This window comes from Musca autumnalis, unplaced genomic scaffold (assembly GCF_047663935.1).
Source record: "Musca autumnalis isolate F117 unplaced genomic scaffold, ASM4766393v1 scaffold_4, whole genome shotgun sequence".
Taxonomy (NCBI): Eukaryota; Metazoa; Arthropoda; class Insecta; order Diptera; family Muscidae; genus Musca; species Musca autumnalis.
The window spans coordinates 248,171,928-248,195,268 of NW_027411977.1; the positions used below are offsets into that span (position 1 = coordinate 248,171,928).

General features: G+C 35.3%; 1 protein-coding gene across 11 annotated transcripts in view; it reads right to left on the reverse strand.

The window, feature by feature from the left end:
* Positions 1 to 19,890, reverse strand: part of RhoGAP71E (Rho GTPase activating protein at 71E) — a 56,270-nt gene extending 36,380 nt beyond the window's left edge. For all 11 annotated transcript variants that reach the window (XR_012412700.1, XM_073984521.1, XM_073984520.1 and 8 more), the window contains exon 1: positions 18,080 to 19,890. Coding sequence is in view for 10 of the 11 variants with exons in the window: in XM_073984521.1 (XP_073840622.1) it covers positions 18,080 to 18,528 (449 nt within the window). In the remaining variant the exon portion in view is untranslated. The remainder of the gene's footprint in view (positions 1 to 18,079) is intronic.
* Positions 19,891 to 23,341: the final 3,451 nt, after the last annotated feature.

Below are 23,341 nucleotides of genomic sequence, written 5' to 3' on the forward strand. Positions count from 1 at the left end.
GTTAGGCCGATCTTCATGCATATTAGGATGTTGTGTTTTTTGTGGCAGACGAAGGCAAAGCTTAGTAACTAGTATATATACGCAATTTATTAGATAAATGTATATGCGAAATTATGTCAGTTAATTGAAACTCCAAACTTTTCCTATAGTCCTGCTTTTTTTAGCCACTACCAAGAACTGGTAAACTGTTGTCATCGATTGGACAATAAATGTGATCTGTAGAGCGATTTTGTGAAAATTCGCCATTGGCCCCATACAAATTACTATGGAAACGTCAATGCCCCCGTGGCACGTGTTAACATATTCCGATTGTGCTTAAACTTTGGCAATCTTAATTTTTAACAAAACTAAACATTTTAGGATGGTGCCGCATAAAAAAATCCGACATCGATTTTTTAAAACTACTCTAGTATACATAAAAGGGCTTAAATGTCGTTTAGGGGCACCTCTCGATTCGGGCTGACATTTTTACAGTAGATAGTCCTTGGCATCTTGAATACAACGATATATAATTTTCCGGGGGAAAGTCCATACTTCCCGAGATATGGGTTTTGACATTTCGGAAATTTCGTACTTTTACACCTTTAGGTTGTTTATGGCACATCTCGGATCGGGCTGAAATTTTTACAGTCGATGGCCTATGGCATCCTGAATACAACGATATATAATTTTTTTTACAATTCTAACGTGGGCAATATGGGCATCGTTTTAAAGCTTTTGGAGAGTTATTTTATGCACGCGGAAACTTTAAATTTACAAGAAAGTTTTGTTTGCGTAGCCCACTTTTGTCATTGTCCATAGGAGAAAGTCTTAAATCCCCGGCCGAAGGATAAGAACACATTCAATTTAAAAGAGAGTTTTGATCGCGTTGCCCACTTTTGTCCCTGTCCATAGGAGAAAGTCTTAAATTCCTGGCCGAAGTTCGGCTACTTAAGAACACTTTCAATTTAAAAGAGAGTTTTGATCGCGTAGCCCAGTAATAACTTAATAAATTATTATTAGAAAATCTAATTACCATTATTAATTATTGGCGGCATTGGAAAGTACTCTTCGTGAGCTTTAAAACGAGTCCCATATTGCATAGGTTTTAAAAATAATGGTGATAAAAGTAAAAAAGTCAAGATCCATATCTCGGGAAGTATGGACTTCCCCCCGGGAAAATTATATACCGTTGGAATCAGGGTCCCAAGGGCTACCTATGGCAAAAATTTCAGACCGATCCGAGAGGTGCCCCTAAACGATACTTGTTCCCATAAATGTCCGGAACCTCTGTGTGAAGAAGTAATGAATGATCTCCGTTGCACCAAAAAAATGACGAGTTTAAAATGGACTTTTAGTCGCCACAGTGTCTGTAATCGATACAATGAACCACATTTTCAGCCGATAGCTAAGTATTCTCAGCCTTCTAATATTGCAAGAATACCACTTGGGATGGTTTTTTGGAACAATGGTGTCATTATCGCGAGAAGTATGGGGAAGCAAAAATTCATTATAGCTCTTTTCCTTTACGTGCAAGAATCTTCAAGTTTTACCACTTTTTACTCTGAAAGTGTTCCCTTACTTCAAAAAGCATACAATTGATATGAGAGCGGTTCACAACTTTAACTAATTTTGCCACATTTTAACCCATTAAACCCCGAGACATAAATGGAAAAAATCACAAATTCTTACAAAAATAGAACAAAATTCAGAACAACGGTACATTTTTTTAATTTTTTTTTTCTTCATTTGTCTGTTAAACGTACTTTTGTTGCTGTTCCTACAAATTTGTGTCTGTACTCAAGCGAGTACAGTGGGCGGTAATGGGTTAAGAAGTAAAGTTATAAACCATATCGTGGCGACTACCCTCAATTTCAACATGATCCGATGCCGAGATAGAGGCCTTAAACTGGATTAAAGCGTAAAAATTATGTATTTTGAGCTTTGGGTCGTTAAGTCCGAAAATAGAGGTGATTTCTAAAAAATAACAATCAAATAAGATCAGAATCAAAGAAAACCAGTAAGGAAAGGATCAAAGTCAAACAGGGCCGACTATATGATACCCTACACCACTGTGAATATGTAAAATATAAATCGGAGCTATATCCAGATCTTAGCCGATTTCGATACAATTTGGCACAATCCAAATATCATTGAAATCGGACTTATATAGCGTGTTTGGTGCAGCAAATACGCGAAATCGGCCGAAAATATATATGGGGCTATATCCAAATCTGAACCGATTTCGATATAATTTGGCACATTTATTTCTAGACCGAATTCAGTCACATATTCCAAATCGGAAATATATAGGGTGTTTGGTACAGAAAATACGTGAAATCGGCCGAAAATATATATGGGAGCTATATCCAAATCTGAACCCATTTCGATATAATTTGTGACACTTATTTATAGACCGAATTTAGTCAAACATTCTAAATTTCATCACAATCGGACGTATATAGCGTGAAGTCGGGCGAAAATATATATGGGAGCTATATCCAAATCTGAACCGATTTCGATATAATTCGGCGCATTTATTTCTAGACCGAATTCAGTCACACATTCCAAATTTCATCGAAATCGGACATACATAACGTGTGTGGTACAGAAAATACGTGAAGTCGGCCGAAAATATATATGGGAGCTATATCCAAATCTGAACCGATTTCGAAATAATTTGGCAAACTTATTTGTAGACCGAATTCAGTCACACATTCAAAATTTCATCAAAATTGGACGTATATAGCGTGTTTGGTGAAGCAAATCGTGAAATCGGGCAAAAATATATATGGGAGCTATATCCAAATCTAAACCGATTTTCACCAAAAGCAATAGCGTTCTTCCTATGGCTAAAAAATTGTAGTCCCAATTTTCAACTGAATCGGACAAAAAATGCGACCTGTACGTTGCGAACAAATAGCAAACTTTAGCACCTTTTACAGAAAAAATTCTGAAAATGTCCATAATTCAACTTATGATGTTTTCTGTGATAACCAGGGACTTATCTATTCTCTCCATTCTCCCTTCAGAGCTGTATCTAAAACATTACAAACTACCGACATAGAGATAATAATGCTTTTCAATGAATGTGTAAACCATTGGCACCCAATTAGAATTGTAGCTGTTTATTTCGAACTGAACTGTTTTTGCAATCTAAGTTTGAATATGTTTCATAGAATGACTGTAGACTTAGTTTTCAACATTTCTTAATAACAAACAACTGTGTGGTATAGTAATCCAGCGAGTGAGACATTAGTTTTATTGTAAAATCCTACAAACATATGTACAAATGTTCTTAATTGACACTTTTACACATAGCTGAACGATGACAAATGTTTGGTGGATGCCTTGCTGTGATGATGATGAAGCAACAAAATAAAACAGTTGAGTAGTAGCAGCAGTAATCAAATGGAATTTTAAAGGCAAAACAACAAAAATAATAAGAAACAGCTTTAGTTAAAGATTCGTAAAAGTAATTTCCACAATTGTTCATTGCTCAATAAGATGACAGCATAAATAAAGAAAAAATTGTAGCACAAATCATACGTATCTTATGGACTACTCTCTGAACTCATCATCACAAACTATTATTTTTTTAGACAATTTTTCACTATTAAACATCTTCAAATATAATTTATTTTATTATTATTTTTTTAATATTAGGCCATGTTTATATTATAGCCTTTTGCAGGGTTAACCTTCTATTTGAGGATTTGTTTGACGTATATGTAATGGAATTGACATTTAAAACCCAGTGGGTTTGTTAAATCCGGTTATATATAAACGTACTATTAGGAGAAAATAATATTGACATTTTAAAGATGAGTGTCATGTATAAAATCAACCAAATATGTAACTCCAATTATGCTGCACAACCTAATCAGCGAGATGGTACATTAATCTTTATCTGTATATCTTTCATATGAATAAATAAATGTACTCTTGGACAGAAATTGAGACTTTTGTGATGTTTACAATGGTGGCACGACTACTCTCTATATAGGTCATGAGGCCAAATACATACAATTATTTCTTCTTTTTTTATTACTACTAACAACCAAACAAACGATTTTAGAAGAAGAACAACAACAAACATTTTGTCAAACGATATTTAGCTACAAACATAAAACGTGCAACAAATAAATACAAAATAAAAATGCTTTAATACTTTTTATGCTAATCTTTTAGATTATAAATAATGTAAATATTAGAATATTAGAGTGTGCACTGTGTGCTGCTGCCTTATTTTATCATCCATCCCATACCACTGTCTGTGTCTTACTTTCTTTTATGCCCATTACATTTTTTAATGTTTTTTAAATGCTTCGTTGGGCATAACGTACCATATGTACGTACTGCTGGTTGGGTAGTCTCGTCGCTCGTAATAGTCATCGTCTCCATGTTTTTAATGAAAACAGCAACGTAGCACGACCATGCTCTGCGCCTGCCATTATAATTTTAGGTAAATCGCATAAATGCGTGTCATCATCTTCAGCATAACACCACAATATATTAGTATAGTAGTAGGGTAAAAAATAAGTGAATGATAGAGTGGAAAAAGTGAAAAAATTAAAAACAATAACAAAATATGCGTGATGTTAAAATTTTTTCCAAATTTTCTTGCTCTGTCTCTACTAGTTGGCATAATAGTGGTTAATTGCATTACATTTCAAATCCAGTGGCATGTTATGTGTTGACATGCTGAAAAATTCCTATATAGGGTTTCATTTAAATATAACAAATAATAAAAGGTGTAATGAGGGGTGGAATATTTGGAAAGTACCCAGCAAAAAGTTTGTACCCAAATATGCGTGTATGTACATTAGGGTGACCCAAAGTTAATCCGTGCCAACTTAGCGATCTTTGTTTCCGTAGTAATTTGTATGGGGCCAAAGGCACATTTTCACCATAATTCTCTAAATGCCTCAATTATGGTCCGATCGATGAAAAAACTTTACCAGTTCATTGTTGTAGCTAAGTCCATATTTACATTAGGCAATTTTCCTTTAGGCAATTGTCAGTTTGTTGGTGAGCGAGGGTGTTGAGAGGCAAAGGCTTACCTTATGCCTCTCCTCCCTCTCCTTCAAACTGACAATTGCCGCAAGGTAAATTGCCTAATATAAATATGGACTAAAAACAATTTCTACAAAAAATTTTGAAAATCGGATCGGATTTTGGGGTACAAACTACAATGGAAACAAAGATTGATAATCGATCGCCATAAAATTTCCTATATAAGGTTTCAAATGGAGAAAATTTAGGAGCTAGGAAATAAAAAAAAATTTGTTTTCTTGGGTCACCCTAATGTACATATGGAGAGGAATCGCCGTTTCAACTGTCTCTACAGGTCAAATTCGAATATGTGCTCTTTACGTGTTGGTATAGCCCTCGTATAATTTGTGTTTGGTGCATCCAATACCTAAATTCGCTGAATTCGGGGGGACGTATATATGGGAGCTATATTCAAATCTGAAACGATTTCAACATAATTTGGCAAACTTATTTCTAGTTTGAATTCGGTGACATTTTCCAAATTTCATCGAAATTGAGCGGTATTTAGGTGTAAAGGTACCACCCAATTTAAGTTTTTGTTTAGATTTTCGACCCAAATTGGCTGTAATTTGAAATATAGGGTTCCCAGTGGTAAAAATAGTATATACCAAATTTTTGGACATATGGACATATGCCTGTGTTTTGGTATAATTTGAAGTTTTAGCTAGATCTTCCGACCAAATTAGCTGTTATATTGCATTTCAGCATCAGTCAATTATGCCGGCAGAGATATACCTCAGCATCGGTCCTAAAGAAAAGAAGTTAGCTGAATACTTCTGAAGTCTATAAGGGTTTTTTGAATTTTTGGGCCAATACACAACATGTTGTCAAACATTTAACAAGTAAAAAAGTGTCAGTCGGCTTTGCCGACAGATATATACCCTCAGCCAATGTGAAGTGAAACTTTCCCCTATGGACAGATCGAATGTATTTAAGGTTTCTTCTGAATTTTGTGGCCCTTTTTGGACATCTGAACTTGCCAACAAAAATGTGGATTAGGAATTAACTGCACTAAGACACAAATGTTGTCTTGTGGGGGAGGTACCCTTAGGGAGGACCGATATGGGCCATTTTAGAAGTTAAACTAAATTTTGACAAAATATTAGGAGGTCCAAAGTTTGGACCAAATTGGTTACCCCATTCAAGTGATATCGTTCTAGCATTTTTATGAAATTTTGTAAATATTGGGGAGAAGTACCGGAAGTTGTGGGCCGGTATTGCCCCATGAAACTAAGTTTGGATATAATATGACGAAGACCAAATGTTGGACCAAACCGGTTGAACTGTTCGAGAGTTATCGTTCTCTCCGACAGCCACATATGGTGACATAGGGAATTTTTACACCTTTCGGGCTGTTTTACCGTCTAATGGAGGTAGCGAATGCAAATCGCTTCAACACAAATCAAAGTGATTCGAAAGCAGGTCTTAAAGTGAACTTATCCGAAATTTTGTGTGGAAGGTACCAGAAGGAGGAGACAAATATAGTCCATATTCGAACCTGATCTATATCTGGGGGATGCGATGTATGGACTACATCGGTCACTCCCTTCAAAAGTTATCGTGCGCACAATTTTTCCGAACATTTTTCAACTTTTGTGGGGGAGGTACCTGAAGGAGTGGACCGATATGGCTTATCTTCGAATTTAAACTATGTTTGGACAAAATATTACGAAGGCCAAATTTTGGACCGAATCTGCAGATCCTTTCGAGAGTTATCTTGATCTCCAACCACTACACTCGGTGTCATAGGGGCTCTTTGCAACTTCAAGGCTATTTTCTCAGGAAGTATGGGCTTGCCCCTGATGAAACTTGTACCGTCGTATGGGGGGCAGTAAATAAATGTTGTTGCAACAAAAATTAAAGCGATTCGAGAGCAGGTCCTAAACTGAACTTTTCCCAAATTTTGTGTGGGAGGTACCCGAACGCGTGGACCGATTGGGTCCGTATTGGAACCTCATCTAAGTTTGGTAGAAATATAACGATGTGCTAAGTATGGACCAAGTCGGTTATTCCCTTCAAGAGTTATCGTGCGCACAAATTTTCCAAACATTTTCGAACTTCTGTGGGGGAGGTACCGGAAGGAGTGGACCGATAATCCATCTTCGAACTTAAATTAAGTTTGGACAAAATATTGCGATAGCCAACTTTTGGACCAAATCGGTTCATCCGTTCGAGAGTTATCGTGCGCACCAGCCAGACAGACAGACGGACGGACATTGCTAAATCGACTCCAAATGGTCTGAAACACATTTCGTCCAAACATACTTGGAATCTAAAACCATTATTTCGATGAGGCACATTTTACCCGTATGAAAGTGTATATACCCGTTAGCATAATATACTCGTATATACTCGTTAGCATAAATGCTGAGGGTATAAAAACAATCCCAAATGAGTCCTCAAATTGCACTCTTTCTAAGGTAGGTAAGAAATAATATAATGTACAATATTTGGGGCAAATCGGTTTCTACCTTCCAGGTTATCTTACGAACTGCACAGCTTTTTGGGTCATTATCCCAAAAAGTATGGACTTGCTCCTGAAAAAAAATTTACGTAGTCGTAGCCCACAAGAAGAAATTGTTGCAAAAAAATCCGAGACGAGTTGTTAAATTGTATTTTTTCCAAATTTTGTGTGGGAAGTACACAAAAGGGTGTACCGATTTAGTCCATAATCACAAATTGCCTGAAACGTTTTTCCTCCAAACATACTTGTATATAAATATTTCATGGTGAAGGATACAAAAATTCTTCCAGCCGAACTTAACGCTTTTTACTGAGCTAATTTCGGTATTTTTCTTGTTGACAAAATATTGCAAATGGCCGCTTACAATGTCTCTTTTTTGTAAAAGAATTTTGGGGTGCCATCTCATGGACAAAAATGGATGCACCATGCCCATCTGAAATATTTACTCTGAAACGTTTTCCTATCAGCAGAGAATCAGTTTTCAATTTTCAATGCTTTCGAATTTTGGCATTGTACAATGAACTTTCCATTTAATACCCTACTTTTAATTCGAATCCCCTTAACGTTTCATATATACAATATGCTTTATTTTTTTTTTTGTCAAATAAACTATCAGCAATTAAGTCGCTAATTCCTAATAGCTAGCAAGCAATTAATAACATGTAATTACTAATATTCTCTTATCAAAAAAAAAAAATATATATTTTTTGTTGATAGTTTAATTATAATGTCGTCGTCACACTATTTTTATGATAGACGTCAACAAATAAATAGCTTAATGGTGATAATATTGATTTTTAATATTAATAACAATAAAACAAAACATATTATGGCAATTAAAAATGTCCCAAGAGGAGAAGTAGGTAGGTAGCCACCATTAGTTTGGAAACATTTGAAGAATGCTATACAACAGTCCCACCACCACCACCATTCCCAATAGAATATCTGTGTGTGGTAGTATGTACTGCAATGTGTTGTTTCCTAAAAAGAAAACAATTTGGTATCTCTTTAATGAAATGAAATCCACTTGAATGCCCCTTAGAGAATTTTATTTATAATTTCGCAATATAAATTTTATATCATTGCCTCATCATGTTGTTGCGCTGCGCTAAATGAAGATAGAAGAATGCACTTTTTAGTTGCTGATTTGTTCTCCTTTAAGAATGATTGGTATTTTTTTTTTTGTTAGTTCTCCACACTTATGTTGGTTGCCACATACAACATTTTTGTTGTTGAAAACTCATTTAGCCCTTTTGTTCCAGTTGATTTCGTCGAAAAAGCACACACATTTTCCTCTATATGTAAAACACACACATTCACATGTGAAAAAAGTTCAACCACTTTGCTTGTGGTTGGTTCATTCATGCACTACATTAGGGCGTCGTCATCATCAGCGCCGTCATTCATTGCTTTTGCCACAAGCTTTGTAATCATCGCTTGAATGAGACGACAGACCTAAATTTTGTGGCGACCGTTAAACAAAATAAGAAAAATGTGGAAAAACACATAAAACTCATAAACTTTTATAGTCTCATTTCAATAAAATAGAGAAACGAAACATTTTATCAAAATGTATTTTAATAAATCCAAAAGGAAAGAAAAGAAAGAGCAAAAACGTGGAAGAACTAACAAACAAATTTCCTTTCCACAACAGACATCATCATAATTTCAAGTGTTTAGAGCTTGTTGCTAAGAAATTAAAATACACATCAAAAAATAACAATAATAATTAGACATGTGTACCTACTTATATACAAATAAACATATGTATGTATGTACTATGCAAATCAGATCCAAAAATCAAAATTTCTTTAGTTTTTTTTTTTTTTGAAAATAATGACCCCAAGGAAAATTGAATAATGATAAACAAATAATTCATTTTAGATTAAGAACCAAACACAATTTTTTTGAATTATTATTCCTTTCCATTTCAACATTAATTTGTTTTCATTTCAAAGCCCACGTTGCATTTTCATTGATCTTTGTTTATTCTCAACAGATAAACTACAATTAGCTAAATACGTTTAATAACAGCATAATTACGTTAAGCAGCTACCTGTCATAACAGAGCTGTCATTGCATTTTAATGAGTTATAAATATTCTCTGAGAATTTAATTCTCATAACACCTTTCTTTCACTCTGAGAATTTCGTATTACTGTCGGCCTACGGGTGGGGAGAGGCATGTGTGTGGTGTTGTTTATTCGGCCGTTTGTCCATTTTATGCCATTCCATTCATACAATATTAGATAATAATCGACAAAACCACTTTCGCAAATGATGGCAATAAAATATTTGTTAATTACAAACGGTTCTGCTCTAATTGAGATTAACATTTACGAAATCGAGAAACTCAACACTGACACACACAATATAACAAAATGCTAGATAACAAAAAAAAAACACAACATTTCGAATGCAAAACAGCAAAATGCATCGGCGGCAACCAGTCCAACAAATAAAACGCAAGCCAGACATATCGAATATTGAATCGAATAAATCTTGTACGCGTGAATAAACGAATATATTTTTCGATTTCATTTTTTTTTTTGTTTTTACCTTGCGTTTTTTGACGTTGTTGTGCAAAACAAAAAGCATTACCCAGAATAATAAATGCAATGTAATTGTGTGATTGTTGTGAGTGAGGTGAGGGCAACAACATTACCTACACTGAGAAATGAGAATTACAACAGTTAAATTACTCATTGGGCATCGTGTAAACAAATGCCAACAAAATACCTATGGTATCCAAATGACGTTTAATTACACAGCAAGCAGTGAATTATAGTACGTTTACATTGTACTGTATTTAGAAAATCTTGTGGATTTGGAACAAGTCTCGTTTAGGGACACCTCTTCGATTGGGCTGAAATTTTTACCATAGGTAGTCCTTGGGACCCTGATCACGACTATATATATTTTTCCCGGGGGAAGTCCATACTTCACGAGATATGGGTCTTGACATTTTGGGAAAGTCCTAATTTAACACCATTACTTTGTTTATGGGCAATTTTCACCATAGGAAGTCCTTGGGACCCTGATCACAACTATATACATATATCTTTACAGGGGGGAAGTCCATACTTCCCAAGATTTAAGTAGTCGGCCTTCGGCCGGGATTTAAGACTTTCTCCTATGGACAGGAGCAAAAGTCGTAAACGCAATCAAAAGTACTCACCACGAGCTTTAAAATGATACCCAAGTAAAAATAGTAAAATGTCAAGACCCATATCTCGGGAAGTATGTACTTCCCCCGAAAAAGTTATATTTCGTTGCGATCAAGGTCCCAAGGACTACCTATGGTGAAAATTTCAGCCTGATCCGAGAGGTGCCCATAATAAAGTAATGGTGTTAAAGTAGGAATTTCCCGAAATGTCAAGACCCATATCTCGGGAAGTATGGACTTCCCCGGGAAATATATAGATAGTTGTGATCAGGGTCCCACGGACTACCTATGGTGAAAAATTCAGTCCGATCCGAGAGTTGCCCCTAAACGAGACTTAAGCCGAACGCTTTTCCGAGATAACTTCTTTATGAGGTTTTATTATATCCGATTACGTGTAAACGTACTATAACACAGGTATTTAATTCAACAGTGTAACATCCCAGCAAACTAAATTGGAAGTAGTGCAATGTGGACTAGTTCTGTCACGGCATGTTTTGATGCAGTTCAACTGGAGTCGTGAAAAAGGCACTCCAGTCCTCACATTTTAACCGCATTTGGATGCAATCCAAAGAATCACATCCACTTGTCACATTTTAACAACATCCGGATGCAGTTCAACGGAGTCGTGAAAAAGGCACTCCAATTCCTCACAATTTAACAGCATCCGGATGCAGTCCAAACGGAGTCGTGAAAAAGGCACTCCGTTCGCTACATTTTATTAGCAGTTGTTAGAGATCCCTATATGTACATAAATCAGATTGTACATCTCTACAGGCAGCGGCTTTCATTTTCCAAAAAGAGATAAGCGTGTTAACATGTCCAAACATTTGTTAATACAAACTAAATAATATTTAAATAATATTTAATTTGTGAACATTTTTCCGGCAACTCACCAGAAGAAAATTTCCGAATGGAGTGCTGTTGGAGTACGTGTCGAAATCTTAACTGGTGATGGGAAGACAACCCATTTAGCAAATGAAGCAAACACAGTTCAGCTTGGAACAAATGCAAGCGGAGGAAACACGCATGTTTGCGATTGAATTCAATGAAGAATGTTCATAATTTGTGTTAATGTAATAAAGTTGTTAATATTTTTGTTTTGCACAAATAATAAATGCATTTTATTTGTTCTGGCATATTTTGTAATGGCTTGCACAATTTCCGCAGAATGCCTGTACCAAACACGTGCTTTGGACTGCCTCCTATTCTACCCCAAAGGGTTAGTTAAAATGCAATGCCAAAGGGTCAGTTAAAATGCAGTGCCAGAGGGTCAGTTAAAATGCAGTGCAAAAGGGTTAGTTAAAATGCAATGCCAAAGGGTCAGTTAAAATGCAGTACCAAAGGGTCAGTTAAAATGCAGTGCCAAAGGGTTAGTTAAAATGCAGTGCTTTGGAGTGCATCTTTCAGTAGTCACGCTCTTGTAAAAATCATCAGTGAAAATGCATAATTTGATGCACATCCAGATCACTTGTACATATCATTTAACTGCATCTTTGGAGGCAAACATTTTGCTGGGATATGATAAATAAATAATAACAAGTAAAAAAGCGTTCATTTCGGCTGCACTCAACTTTTTATACCCTCCACCATGAGTTGTATTGAAGCAAAATGTAATAGTTTCCTCTATTTTATAAAAGTACTAAGCTCTTCTTCCCTACCAAAACATTGACCTGACAATTTCCAGAACAAAACCTTTGTATCCACATTTCAGTCCCAAAATGTGACAAAGAACCCATGAAATAAACAAGTAAAAAAGTGTCATTCGGCTTTGCCGACAGATAATGTGCCAGCCAATGTGAAGCGAAACTTTCACCTCCGGACAGATCGAATGTATTTAAGGTCTCTTCAGTAGTGGGATTCTCTAACTAATTTTTTGAGTTACCGACAAAAATCGGTAAAATTAAAACGCAAATTTATGAATGAAAAGTGAAAATAAAAGTTGACAGCACTCTTGCTATGGGTAGAACTTTACGACGACTTTTTATTCGTGGCTAACTTACCGACAGAACATCGTTAATTACCGAAATTATAAGCATTTTAATTTTACCGATTTTTGTCGGTAACTCAAACAATGAGTTAGAGAATCCCACTACAGAATTTTGTGGCCGTTTTTGGACATTTGAACTTGCCGACAAAAATGTGGATTAGGAATTAACTGCACTAAGACACAAATGTTGAACATTTGTAGGGCAGGTACCCTTAGGGAGGACCGATATGGGCCATTATAGAATTTAAAATAAATTTTGATAAAATATTAGGAGATCCAAAGTTTGTACCAAATTAGTTGCCCCATTCAAGTGATAGCGTCCTAGCATTTTAGTGAGATGTACCGAAAATTGTGGACCGGTATTGCCCATGAAACTAAGTTTGGATACAATATGACGAAGACCCAATGTTGGACCAAATCGGTTGAACAGTTCGAGAGTTATCGTGCTCTTCGACCGCCACATATGCCCAGCAAAATGTTTGCCTCCAAAGATGCAGTTAAATGATATGTACAAGTGATCTGGATGTGCATCAAATTATGCATTTTCACTGATGATTTTTACAAGAGCGTGACTACTGAAAGATGCACTCCAAAGCACTGCATTTTAACTAACCCTTTGGCACTGCATTTTAACTAACCCTTTTGCACTGCATTTTAACTGACCCTCTGGCACTGCATTTTAACTGACCCTTTGGCATTGCATTTTAACTAACCCTTTGGGGTAGAATAGGAGGCAGTCCAAAGCACGTGTTTGGTACAGGCATTCTGCGGAAATTGTGCAAGCCATTACAAAATATGCCAGAACAAATAAAATGCATTTATTATTTGTGCAAAACAAAAATATTAACAACTTTATTACATTAACACAAATTATGAAAATTCTCCATTGAATTCAATCGCAAACATGCGTGTTTCCTCCGCTTGCATTTGTTCCAAGCTGAACTGTTTTTGCTTCATTTGCTAAATGGGTTGTCTTCCCATCACCAGTTAAGATTTCGACATGTACTCCAACAGCACTCCATTCGGAAATTTTCTTCTGGTGAGTTGCCGGAAAAATGTTCACAAATTAAATATTATTTAAATATTATTTAGTTTGTATTAACAAATGTTTGGACATGTTAACACGCTTATCTCTTTTTGGAAAATAAAAGCCGCTGCCTGTAGAGATGTACAATCTGATTTATGTACATATAGGGATCTCTAACAACTGCTAATAAAATGTAGCGAACGGAGTGCCTTTTTCACGACTCCGTTTGGACTGCATCCGGATGCTGTTAAATTGTGACGAATTGGAGTGCCTTTTTCACGACTCCGTTGAACTGCATCCGGATGTTGTTAAAATGTGACAAGTGGATGTGATTCTTTGGATTGCATCCAAATGCTGTTAAAATGTGAGGATTGGAGTGCCTTTTTCACGACTCCGTTTGAACGGCATCAAAACATGCCGTGATAGAAGCAGTCTACATTGCACTACTTCCAATTTATTTTGCTGGGTGGTAACATATGGGTTTTTACACCTGTTTTCCCAAGAAATATGGACTTGCCCCTGAAAAAACTTTTACCGTCGTAATGGAGGTAGCGAATGCAAATCAAAGTGATTCGAGAGCAGGTCTTAACTGAACTTATCCGAAATTTTGTGTGAGAGGTACCAGAAGGAGTAGACAAATATAGTCCATATTCGAACATGATCTATATCTGGTAGATATTTTAGGATGTATAGAGTACAGATTACATCGGTCAATCCCTTCAAGAGTTATCGTGCGCAAAATTTTTCCGACCATTTTTGAAGTTTTGTAGGGGAGGTAGGTACCTGAAGGAATGGACCGATATAGATCATCTTCGAATTTAAACTATGTTTTGATAAAATATTATGAAGGCCAAATTTTGGACCAAATCGACAGATCCGTTCGAGAGTTATCTTGCGCTTCAACCACTACACCAAGGTGTCATAGGGGCTGTTTGCACCTTTCCGGCCATTTTCTCAGGAAGTATGGACTTGCCCCTGATGAAACTTGTACCGTCGTATGGGGGGAAGTGAATACAAGCTGTTGCAACAAAAATCAAAGCGATTCGAGATCAGTTCCTAAACTGAACTTATCCGAAATTTTGTGTGGGAGCTACCCGAAGGAGTGGGCCAATTGAGTCCATATTGGAACCTCATCTAAATCTGGTAGATGTTTCACGATGTGCAAAGTATGGACCAAATCGGTTACACCCTTCAAGAGTTATCATGCCCACAAATTTTCCGAACATTTTGGAACTTTTGTGGGGGAGGTACCGGATGGAGTGGACCGATATAGCTCATCTTCGAACTTAAGCTAAGTTTGGACAAAATATTACGAAAGCCAAAATCGGTTCATCCGTTCGAGAGTTATCATGCGCACCAGCCAGACAGACAGACGGACGGACATGGCTAAATCGACTCCAAATTGCCTGAAACACATTTCGTCCAAACATACTTGGGGTCTAAAACCATTATTTCGATGAGGCACATTTTGCCCGTATGAAAGTGCATATACCCTTTCTAGCCTAAAGGCTGAGGGTATAAAAATTGTCAGTACCGTTACATGGGGGCTATATTAAATTTTTGGTATATTATGAGAAAGGAGAGAATTGTTATTTATTTATTTTACTAGTAACTCCCTTAATACTCTCTTGAAAGTAAGCAAGTAAATTGTATTAAAACAACGGGGATGGTTGCTCTCATTAATATATATTGTAAAATATTGTCATTTTAAGCCTTTACCTAATCAACTGCGTGTTCCGTGTGCGTTCAAAAAAACAAAAACAAAATACATGTATTTGTTTTTGTTGTCAATTTGAAATACATGTATTTTGTTTTTGTATTTTTGAACGCACACGCAACACGCATTTAATTAGGTAAAGGCTTTACATTCATAAATGGTAAAAATGACATAAGAATCGATCTGTCAAAATCATTATCTTATAAATTGATTTTAGTTGGAGCAAACAATTGCATGCGGAAAAACTTGTACGTTAAGGAACAGACCTAATATGTTTCATTGACGTCTCTTATTTTGTTTTGCACAACGTTTTCTTCTTGTTTTTAGGTATATTTTCAAGAATTTGCAATTAATTTGGGAAAGAAAATCATGACAATGCATGCAATTTGTCTTTCAAATAAATAGTCAAAGAGAAACACGCTTTAATTCGAGCGAGACGAACAAGGAGAAAGTAATATTATGTCAAAAGGATGTGATTTTCCTGTTTTAAACTTAAATAAATGACTGCAGGCTCCACGTGCGACCTAAATTCACAATCTTCATTTGGACTTTCCTAATTCATAATGTTTTATAGTAAAGGCCAAAAAATAACCCACTGTTAGGGAAATGCACTCACAGTGAGATGTTAAACAATATAGAGCGTTAATAATATCATAGATGCTCTCTTTTTCTATTGTATTCCTAGTTTTGTTCTAAATGGTGTCTATGGCAATGTGCAAATAATACTATTCCTGCTGCTAGACTATTCGCAAGAATATCACTTATAACAACAACAACATGAACAAAAACATTAAATAAAAACAAATACAACTTTGCACTAGACACATAAAACAACCCAACAAGCCAAGAAAAACTGGAAAATTGTAATGGTTGTTTTGTCGTTGCTTCTAGTTTTATGCCTTTTCTTTTCCTTTTCGGTTTTTGCTTTTCGAGGACAACATCTGCAACATAGATACAGCAAGCAGTACATTGACGAATGCGCGCTCTCTCAAAACAAAAACAAACAAGGCGCGCTTAAGGCTTATGTATATGCTACTACCACTGACTGTTTTTGTTACTTCTACCAACTCTGGTATATGTCGCCATGGTACATATGGTTTGGTTTTGGGTTTGTTGGAAAATTAAAATTGGCATATGGTGACTGCTGCTCTCAAGCAAGTAAGTATGAAATCGACAGACGTCTGTATGCTTGTATGTTTATAATAGTTTAAAGTCATTGGTAATACTTTCAAAAGCATTTAATGATGAACAAGAAAATCAATCGTCAACTTTCACATTTGAAATAATAGGTAGTTGGTTGGTCGGTCGACTGGTTGGTGTTGTATTTGTTATCCTACTATAAACAACTTTCCACTTGTAGAAAAGTTTAGGAGATATTTATTTCTTGGCCTTTGCTGAAATGCGGATTGTTGAAATACATGTGCTGGGAATACGTATTGTTGTTGATGCACAGCCAACAGAGTAAAGCGTGGACTATGTGCTTGTCCTTCTCGTTCTTGATCATAGACACAATTGCCATAAGAATTAAAGTGAGATTAAAATTCATTTAGCCGAAGATTGTAGATATTAATGTTAGCCTTTCTTTGAAACACACTAAAATTACACATTTTCTCTAAATAATTAATGTAATGTGTTTCCAATTTTCTTGTCAAGGGTTCCCTTGGCCTAATTAGAAACTAATATGACAAATGTTTCCAAAAATTCATGAAATCCCAAAGTTGTCTTTGCAAGTCAAAGATGACGATTGCAGTAGGTAGGTATTTATGGGAAATTGAATTTATGTTTGGCCTGTAGTCGGTATTTCTTGTCATTGTGGGTAGTAGTAAATACTGAAGATAATTACATTCAAAGCAGGTAAATGTCATAAAGGGTTATTCCCACTCTAATTGAGCACTTCATAATGTTAAGCAATTTCCAATAGAAATATTAGAATTCTTCAAATAACAGTGAATCAGATTTAGAACGAGATTATATGGCAATGTAATACCAAAACAGAATAAACGTTTGCATTGTTTTTGTAATTTATGATGACTAGACATCGGATTTTTGCATATTTTTGAAATTTCACCCAATTGTAACTACGTTACTATATACAATTATACCGTTTTAATAATATAAATTGGATGTCATATTGAAAATAATCAATAATATGTACAAAGCTCCATCTTCTATTGTTTAATAAACGAATTATTTTCATTATGATTTTCAAAAATATGCAAAAATCTGATGTCTAATGATGACGCTCAACATTTATTTTATTTCGGGTTTCATCCTTAGCAAAATTTGTCCAAGGCTTAATGTTGTTGTCATAAGTCGCAATTGTTTACTCGATATGTTATAATTGTAACAAAATGTGCCAAGAAGTGCTAAAGACAATTTGTCCAGCCACATTTGTCAATTAAAAAAAGGACTCATATGTTGATTCTGTCTTGGGCTGAATTTAAACAACAAAAGCTTCACTTGAAAGTCCCTGGGAAGTCCAGTTTACGTTTCATTATTCTTCCCTTGTCTGTATCGCAATTAGGATGTAAATTGTTACCGGAATGCTATGAAAATAACCTCTTCAACTCCTACAACTTTTCCTTCCTTCATGTCTTACCTTTTTTAATGGAAAATAAAAATATTTTATATTATTAATCTAGAACAATAAAAATATAGATAACATGGCTCAGCAGCCAAACTTACTTGTGTAAACGTTCGTTTTGTTCTGCCTCATTGCTTAACTCAATAATCGCAAATAGTTCGTTTTCACCCGAACGACCAAATATTCCATTTGGTATTTTTCGCAGGAATTTCTTCAAAACACTGGCTATGGTGTACACGGAATAATTATCCACATTGACCAGACGTCCAGACTGTAGGAAATGTATTAGTTTTTTCATTGCACCCTGATGACCGGGTGCCCGAAAAACATCACGACGATTTGGTGATTCCTTATTTAGCTTGAGTATTAGAACCAATAGTGGTCCTGGAATGTTATCATTTTTACACACCTCATCGAGGGATACACCAAATTTGACTTTTTCCAAACGATATGGATATGTGGGAGCTGATGAGCCTGGATGGCCACATGAAGTGACAACATTGCTAAAATCGGCAGCACGACGATGAACCCGTTCGGCCCAGCTGGACATGATGATGTGTGTTGTTGTTGCTTTTGTTTATATGGTGGGGGGCTGTGGCTGTTACTATTATGATGACTCCTCTTTGTCGTTATCGTCGTCTCGTCGTTGTTGGTTGCAAAAACAATGTGGCACGTAGTTATCGTTGTCTTCTTTCCGTCTGCTTCTCAAATGCCTTAAACTGTTAATAATAACTTTTCTTTATTGATTATGCAAATTGTTCTTCCCATTTGCTTAGAATTGTAAGACATATGAAAACATCGATTATTTGTATTCCCGGTAAGAAAATTACTATTTTATGTATTTTTTTGAGAAATTTCTTGTTAAAAAAAGAACTTTTGTTCGATTTGTTTCTTGAAACCCCTTATTCTTGGAATGCTATTTTCTCTTTCACTTGGGCTTGCTATTTTTTGTTTCTTCTTTATAAATATACACACAAAAGCACATTTCTTTTTTCACACCACATTTTCTTTCATTTCCACCAAAAAGCAAAATCAACAGCAGCCAGTCAGTTTGAATGAATGATGGTGTCTTTTCTTCGTGGAGTATGTATTTACTTTTGATTCTGCTCCGGCGCTGCTCCGTATGTCTGATTCTTCCTCTTCTTGCATTGAGTTCCTTGTGCTGCTGCTCCTGTTATTGTTGTTGCTGGTGTTGTTAAAAGTCATCAACGTTATTAATTAGAATATAAACACACACATTCAGTAATTCGCATCAATTTCAATTAATTATGAAGCAATGGACTCGGACTGACTACAACTGGCTATACTGGAGAACGACGAAACGGGCTGGGCTGACTCTCACTAAAAAACTGTATTGCTTGCTTTCGCATCTTTTTTTCTTTTTAAACGCCTCTACTTTATTTTGCTGTTTTGTTGTTGCTACACCACTATTAATTTACTTATTCTTTTCACAAACAACAAAAAATTTAAAAAATTGTGTGTTTGCAACTTTTTCCCGTCGTTTTTTTTATTTTTTCTTTTCTTCTATTCTCTTATACACAGGAATATTATGCAGGATTTTTTGTTTTTGATTTCATTTCACTTTCATCGCAGCATTGTACATATTTGTTTTAATTAATTATTTTATGTACATATGTGGGTATATACAAAATTTTCTCACTCCACATCAATTAAATTCAATATTAAGAAATTTGTTTCTTTTTTCCGAGGCAAGTTCACAAAAAAATCACACATCACATTGGCTGGCTAGGCTGATTTTTTTGATTTTTCTTTTTTTTAGATCCGTAAATCCGTAAGAAAATCAAAAATATACCCCGTACGAACAACTGACGACTTATTATAATAGACGACTAAAACACAAATTCCGATTTTTATTTACTCTCACTCTCCCACCGATTTCACGACAATCACTGAAAATAATAACAGTCTGCTATCCAAAGCAAGGCAGCACTTATTGTTGATCCGCTTTGAATCATCTTTCGCATTGGCAGCACTTATTGTATCGGGTTTGTATGGAATGATATGGACTAAACTAGATAGTTGGCAGCTCATTTAACATTTTCACGCCATGTTTACATTAGTCTTTTATCGAGTTAATATTATGGCCCGGCACATACGGTACGTTGTGGGTCGCGTTACAACAACCACATGAAAACTTCAAGAACAAACTTGGCATTACTTACATATTTTTCATGTGGTTGTTGGTTTTAACGCGTGACGCAACGCACAACGTACTGTATGTGCCGGGGCCATTATGCTTTGGTTTAAAGCATGTGTCATTAAAATCGGCAATTCTTTTGAATATCTGTTAAATAAATGACGTATGTACATATTTGCCAAGTGTAAATTAGATTAAAGTGGTGTTTACACTAGCCATCAATGTCATATGACACGAAATAAAAACATTCCATAGTCGTGTTCTTTTACGTGCCTGAGGTTACCAGTTTTTACCCGCAAAGGTTCCTTTACTTTAAAGTAAAGAAACAGACCACATATCTACCCACACAATGTGCAGACGTAAATGGTGTAAGGAAAATCCCCAATATTGCATACATTAGCGACTGTATAACGATGGAAAATGTCATGTCATGACATTGTTCCTTTACGTTAAAGTTTTACCATTTTTAACTCGGAAAGCGTTCCTTAATCCGAAAAAGTAGTAAAACTTGAAGCAAAATTTAAGAGAGAGCATGCAAAATGGCTTTCTCTTTTACTACATTCTGCTCGACCAATTTGGTGATGTAAAAAGTGGAAAATCTGTCAAATTGCTGATTTGCATTTATTTGATAATTAAGACAAAAGAGAAAAAGAGAACAACGAACAACGAGAACAAAATAATAAAAAATTTAAACCAGTGAAATAAAAAGCAGTGAAATTTATTTTGTTTGTTGTTATTTTTTTAAACAGCCATGTTTGTTTTTTGACATTGCTGTCAGATCTACTATTTTTCCGTTCTTTTAATTTTGTGCAAAACTGGTTACGTGATGGCAATTTTGACAGTTTTCTCTTTTGCTACTTTCACTATTAAAAAAGTAAAGGAACAAAGCTAGTGTAAACTACCTCTTACTAGACGTTTACACCAGACAGATTGTCTTCAAATACAACTCTGATTTACTAACACATACATACATTTGTCGGCTGTCTTCCAGCTGTCCATCATTTTTTCAGAGACAGTCGGGTTAACAAATTTTTGACATTTTTTTTTTAAATAAATGAGATAATAATTGAAATGTGTTGAAAACAAAAGAACTTGAACAAAAACAAAATATGTGAACAGAAAACAAAAAAGAAATCGATGATTTTCATTAATAATTTCACAACTGTTTTTGCAACTGTCGGGACGCCTACGTTTTGGGATTTTGACAATTAATAAATGAAGTCAACTGTTCTGTCATGTGTAAACGCAGGGTTAGAACGATTGATTTTTTTTTTTGCAAAACAACCCAGCAAAAAAGTTTGGAAGTAGTGCAATGCAGAGTTAGGATTTCAATACATCTTTCGATGCAGTCCACACGGAGTTATGAAAAATGCACTCCCCTCGATACATTTTAGAAGCACTCGCTTAAAGATCCCTAGCCAAGCAAACCAATTTTTTGATCCCTACATTCGCAGTCTTTTTTTCTGAACACAAGAAAGAGTTTATAAAATTATAAGAATTTGTTTAAAAAAATAAAGAAATACAAACTTATGTTTGGTTTACATTTACGAAATCCACTCGATTTCAACTCTCAATTCCTTTGCGTATACGTCAAATGAAAACTCATCTGAAATCCATTTGATTTCATTTGACGTTTAATCAATGGAATTGACAGTTCAAATCGAGTGGATTTCGTAAATGTAAACCAAGCATAAAGATACGAACATTGCTGTAATTCACGAAACGCAAATTATTTTTGAAGTGGAGTAAGAGTTTTTTGGAAATCTGAACTGGAGTTGGAGGAAAAATGAGAAACCATTTGGATGATGAAACAATATCAGTTGCGGTGTCACAAAAAGCAGAGCAGAGGAAGTAAACTCAGTTATGATCAAATTTAATGGAGAGTTTTTATAATTTGTATTAGTGTAATAAAGTTAATATTCTTGTTTACACGAATAAGCAATGTATTTTACTTATTTTGGGATATTTGCAATGGCTTGCATTTTATAGCATCTTTAGACTGCATTTAAATTCAATCCAAAACACTACATCAAAGGCTGTGATTTGGATCGAAAATGGAGTGCATCCTAGCTGTGTGCCGTGGAAGCAAAATGGAGTGCATCCTAGCTGCGCGCTCTCTTGTAAAATTCATAGGTGAATTCATAGGAAAAGATGTACTCCAGCGGCAATTGTTCTAGTGATTTAACTGCATCGGCGGATCCAAACTTTTTGCTGGGTATATTTCCCAGAACCATTAATTTTTTGCATAACAGGAAGGGGTGGGGAGGAAAACAGTAATTCATGTCGAAGTGATACCACCGTCCGGTCTGATAATAACTAGGAATAATAACAGGTCTGTTATACAAATCAAGGCAGCACTTATTGCTGATCTGCTTTGAACTTCATTTTCATTGGCAGCATCTATTGTAGCAGGTTCATATGGAATGAACTTGTTGTCTGGCACATTTAATATTTTAATGTCATGTTTACATTTAAGATTTTTTCCATCTTATAATAATGATTGGTTTACATTTATGAAATCCACTCGATTTCAACTGTCAATTCCGATTTCAACTGTCAATTCCTTTGCGTATACGTCAAATGAAAACTCATCTGAAAACCATTGGATTTCATTTGACGTTTTAGCAATGGAATTTACAGTTGAAATCCACTTGGATTTAAATCCAATGGATTTAAGATGAGTTTTCATTTGACGTATACGCAAAGGAATTGACAGTTGATATCGAGTGGATTTCCTAAATGTAAACCAAGCATTAACCTCCTTTACTTGGATTTATTTCACAAATACGCAATATACAATTTAAATCAACTGCAGTTGCTAAAGTGGTGTTTATACTAGCTATCAGTGTCGTATGTTTGTCAAAATTTGCGTCATCCATACAACTTTCGATTTGTGCAGTCACACCTGTAAATGTCATTTTTATTAATTTCATTTAATTTTCTTTATCTATTTTCTTGTTTAAATGATTTTGTTTTTCAATTATTCATTTACGCATTTTGTTCAAAGAAACGACCGGTGTCCATTGAACTAGATAGTGAACTAGGTAGTTCAATATAATTTTTCATAGTGGACACACTATAGTCGTTCCTTTACCAGTTTTTACCACTTTTTACCAGCAATGTGTTGTTCCCTTATTTTTAAAAGCATACAATTTAGCAGTTCACCACTTTTACCATTTTTTGCCCCTGACATTGATAGATAATG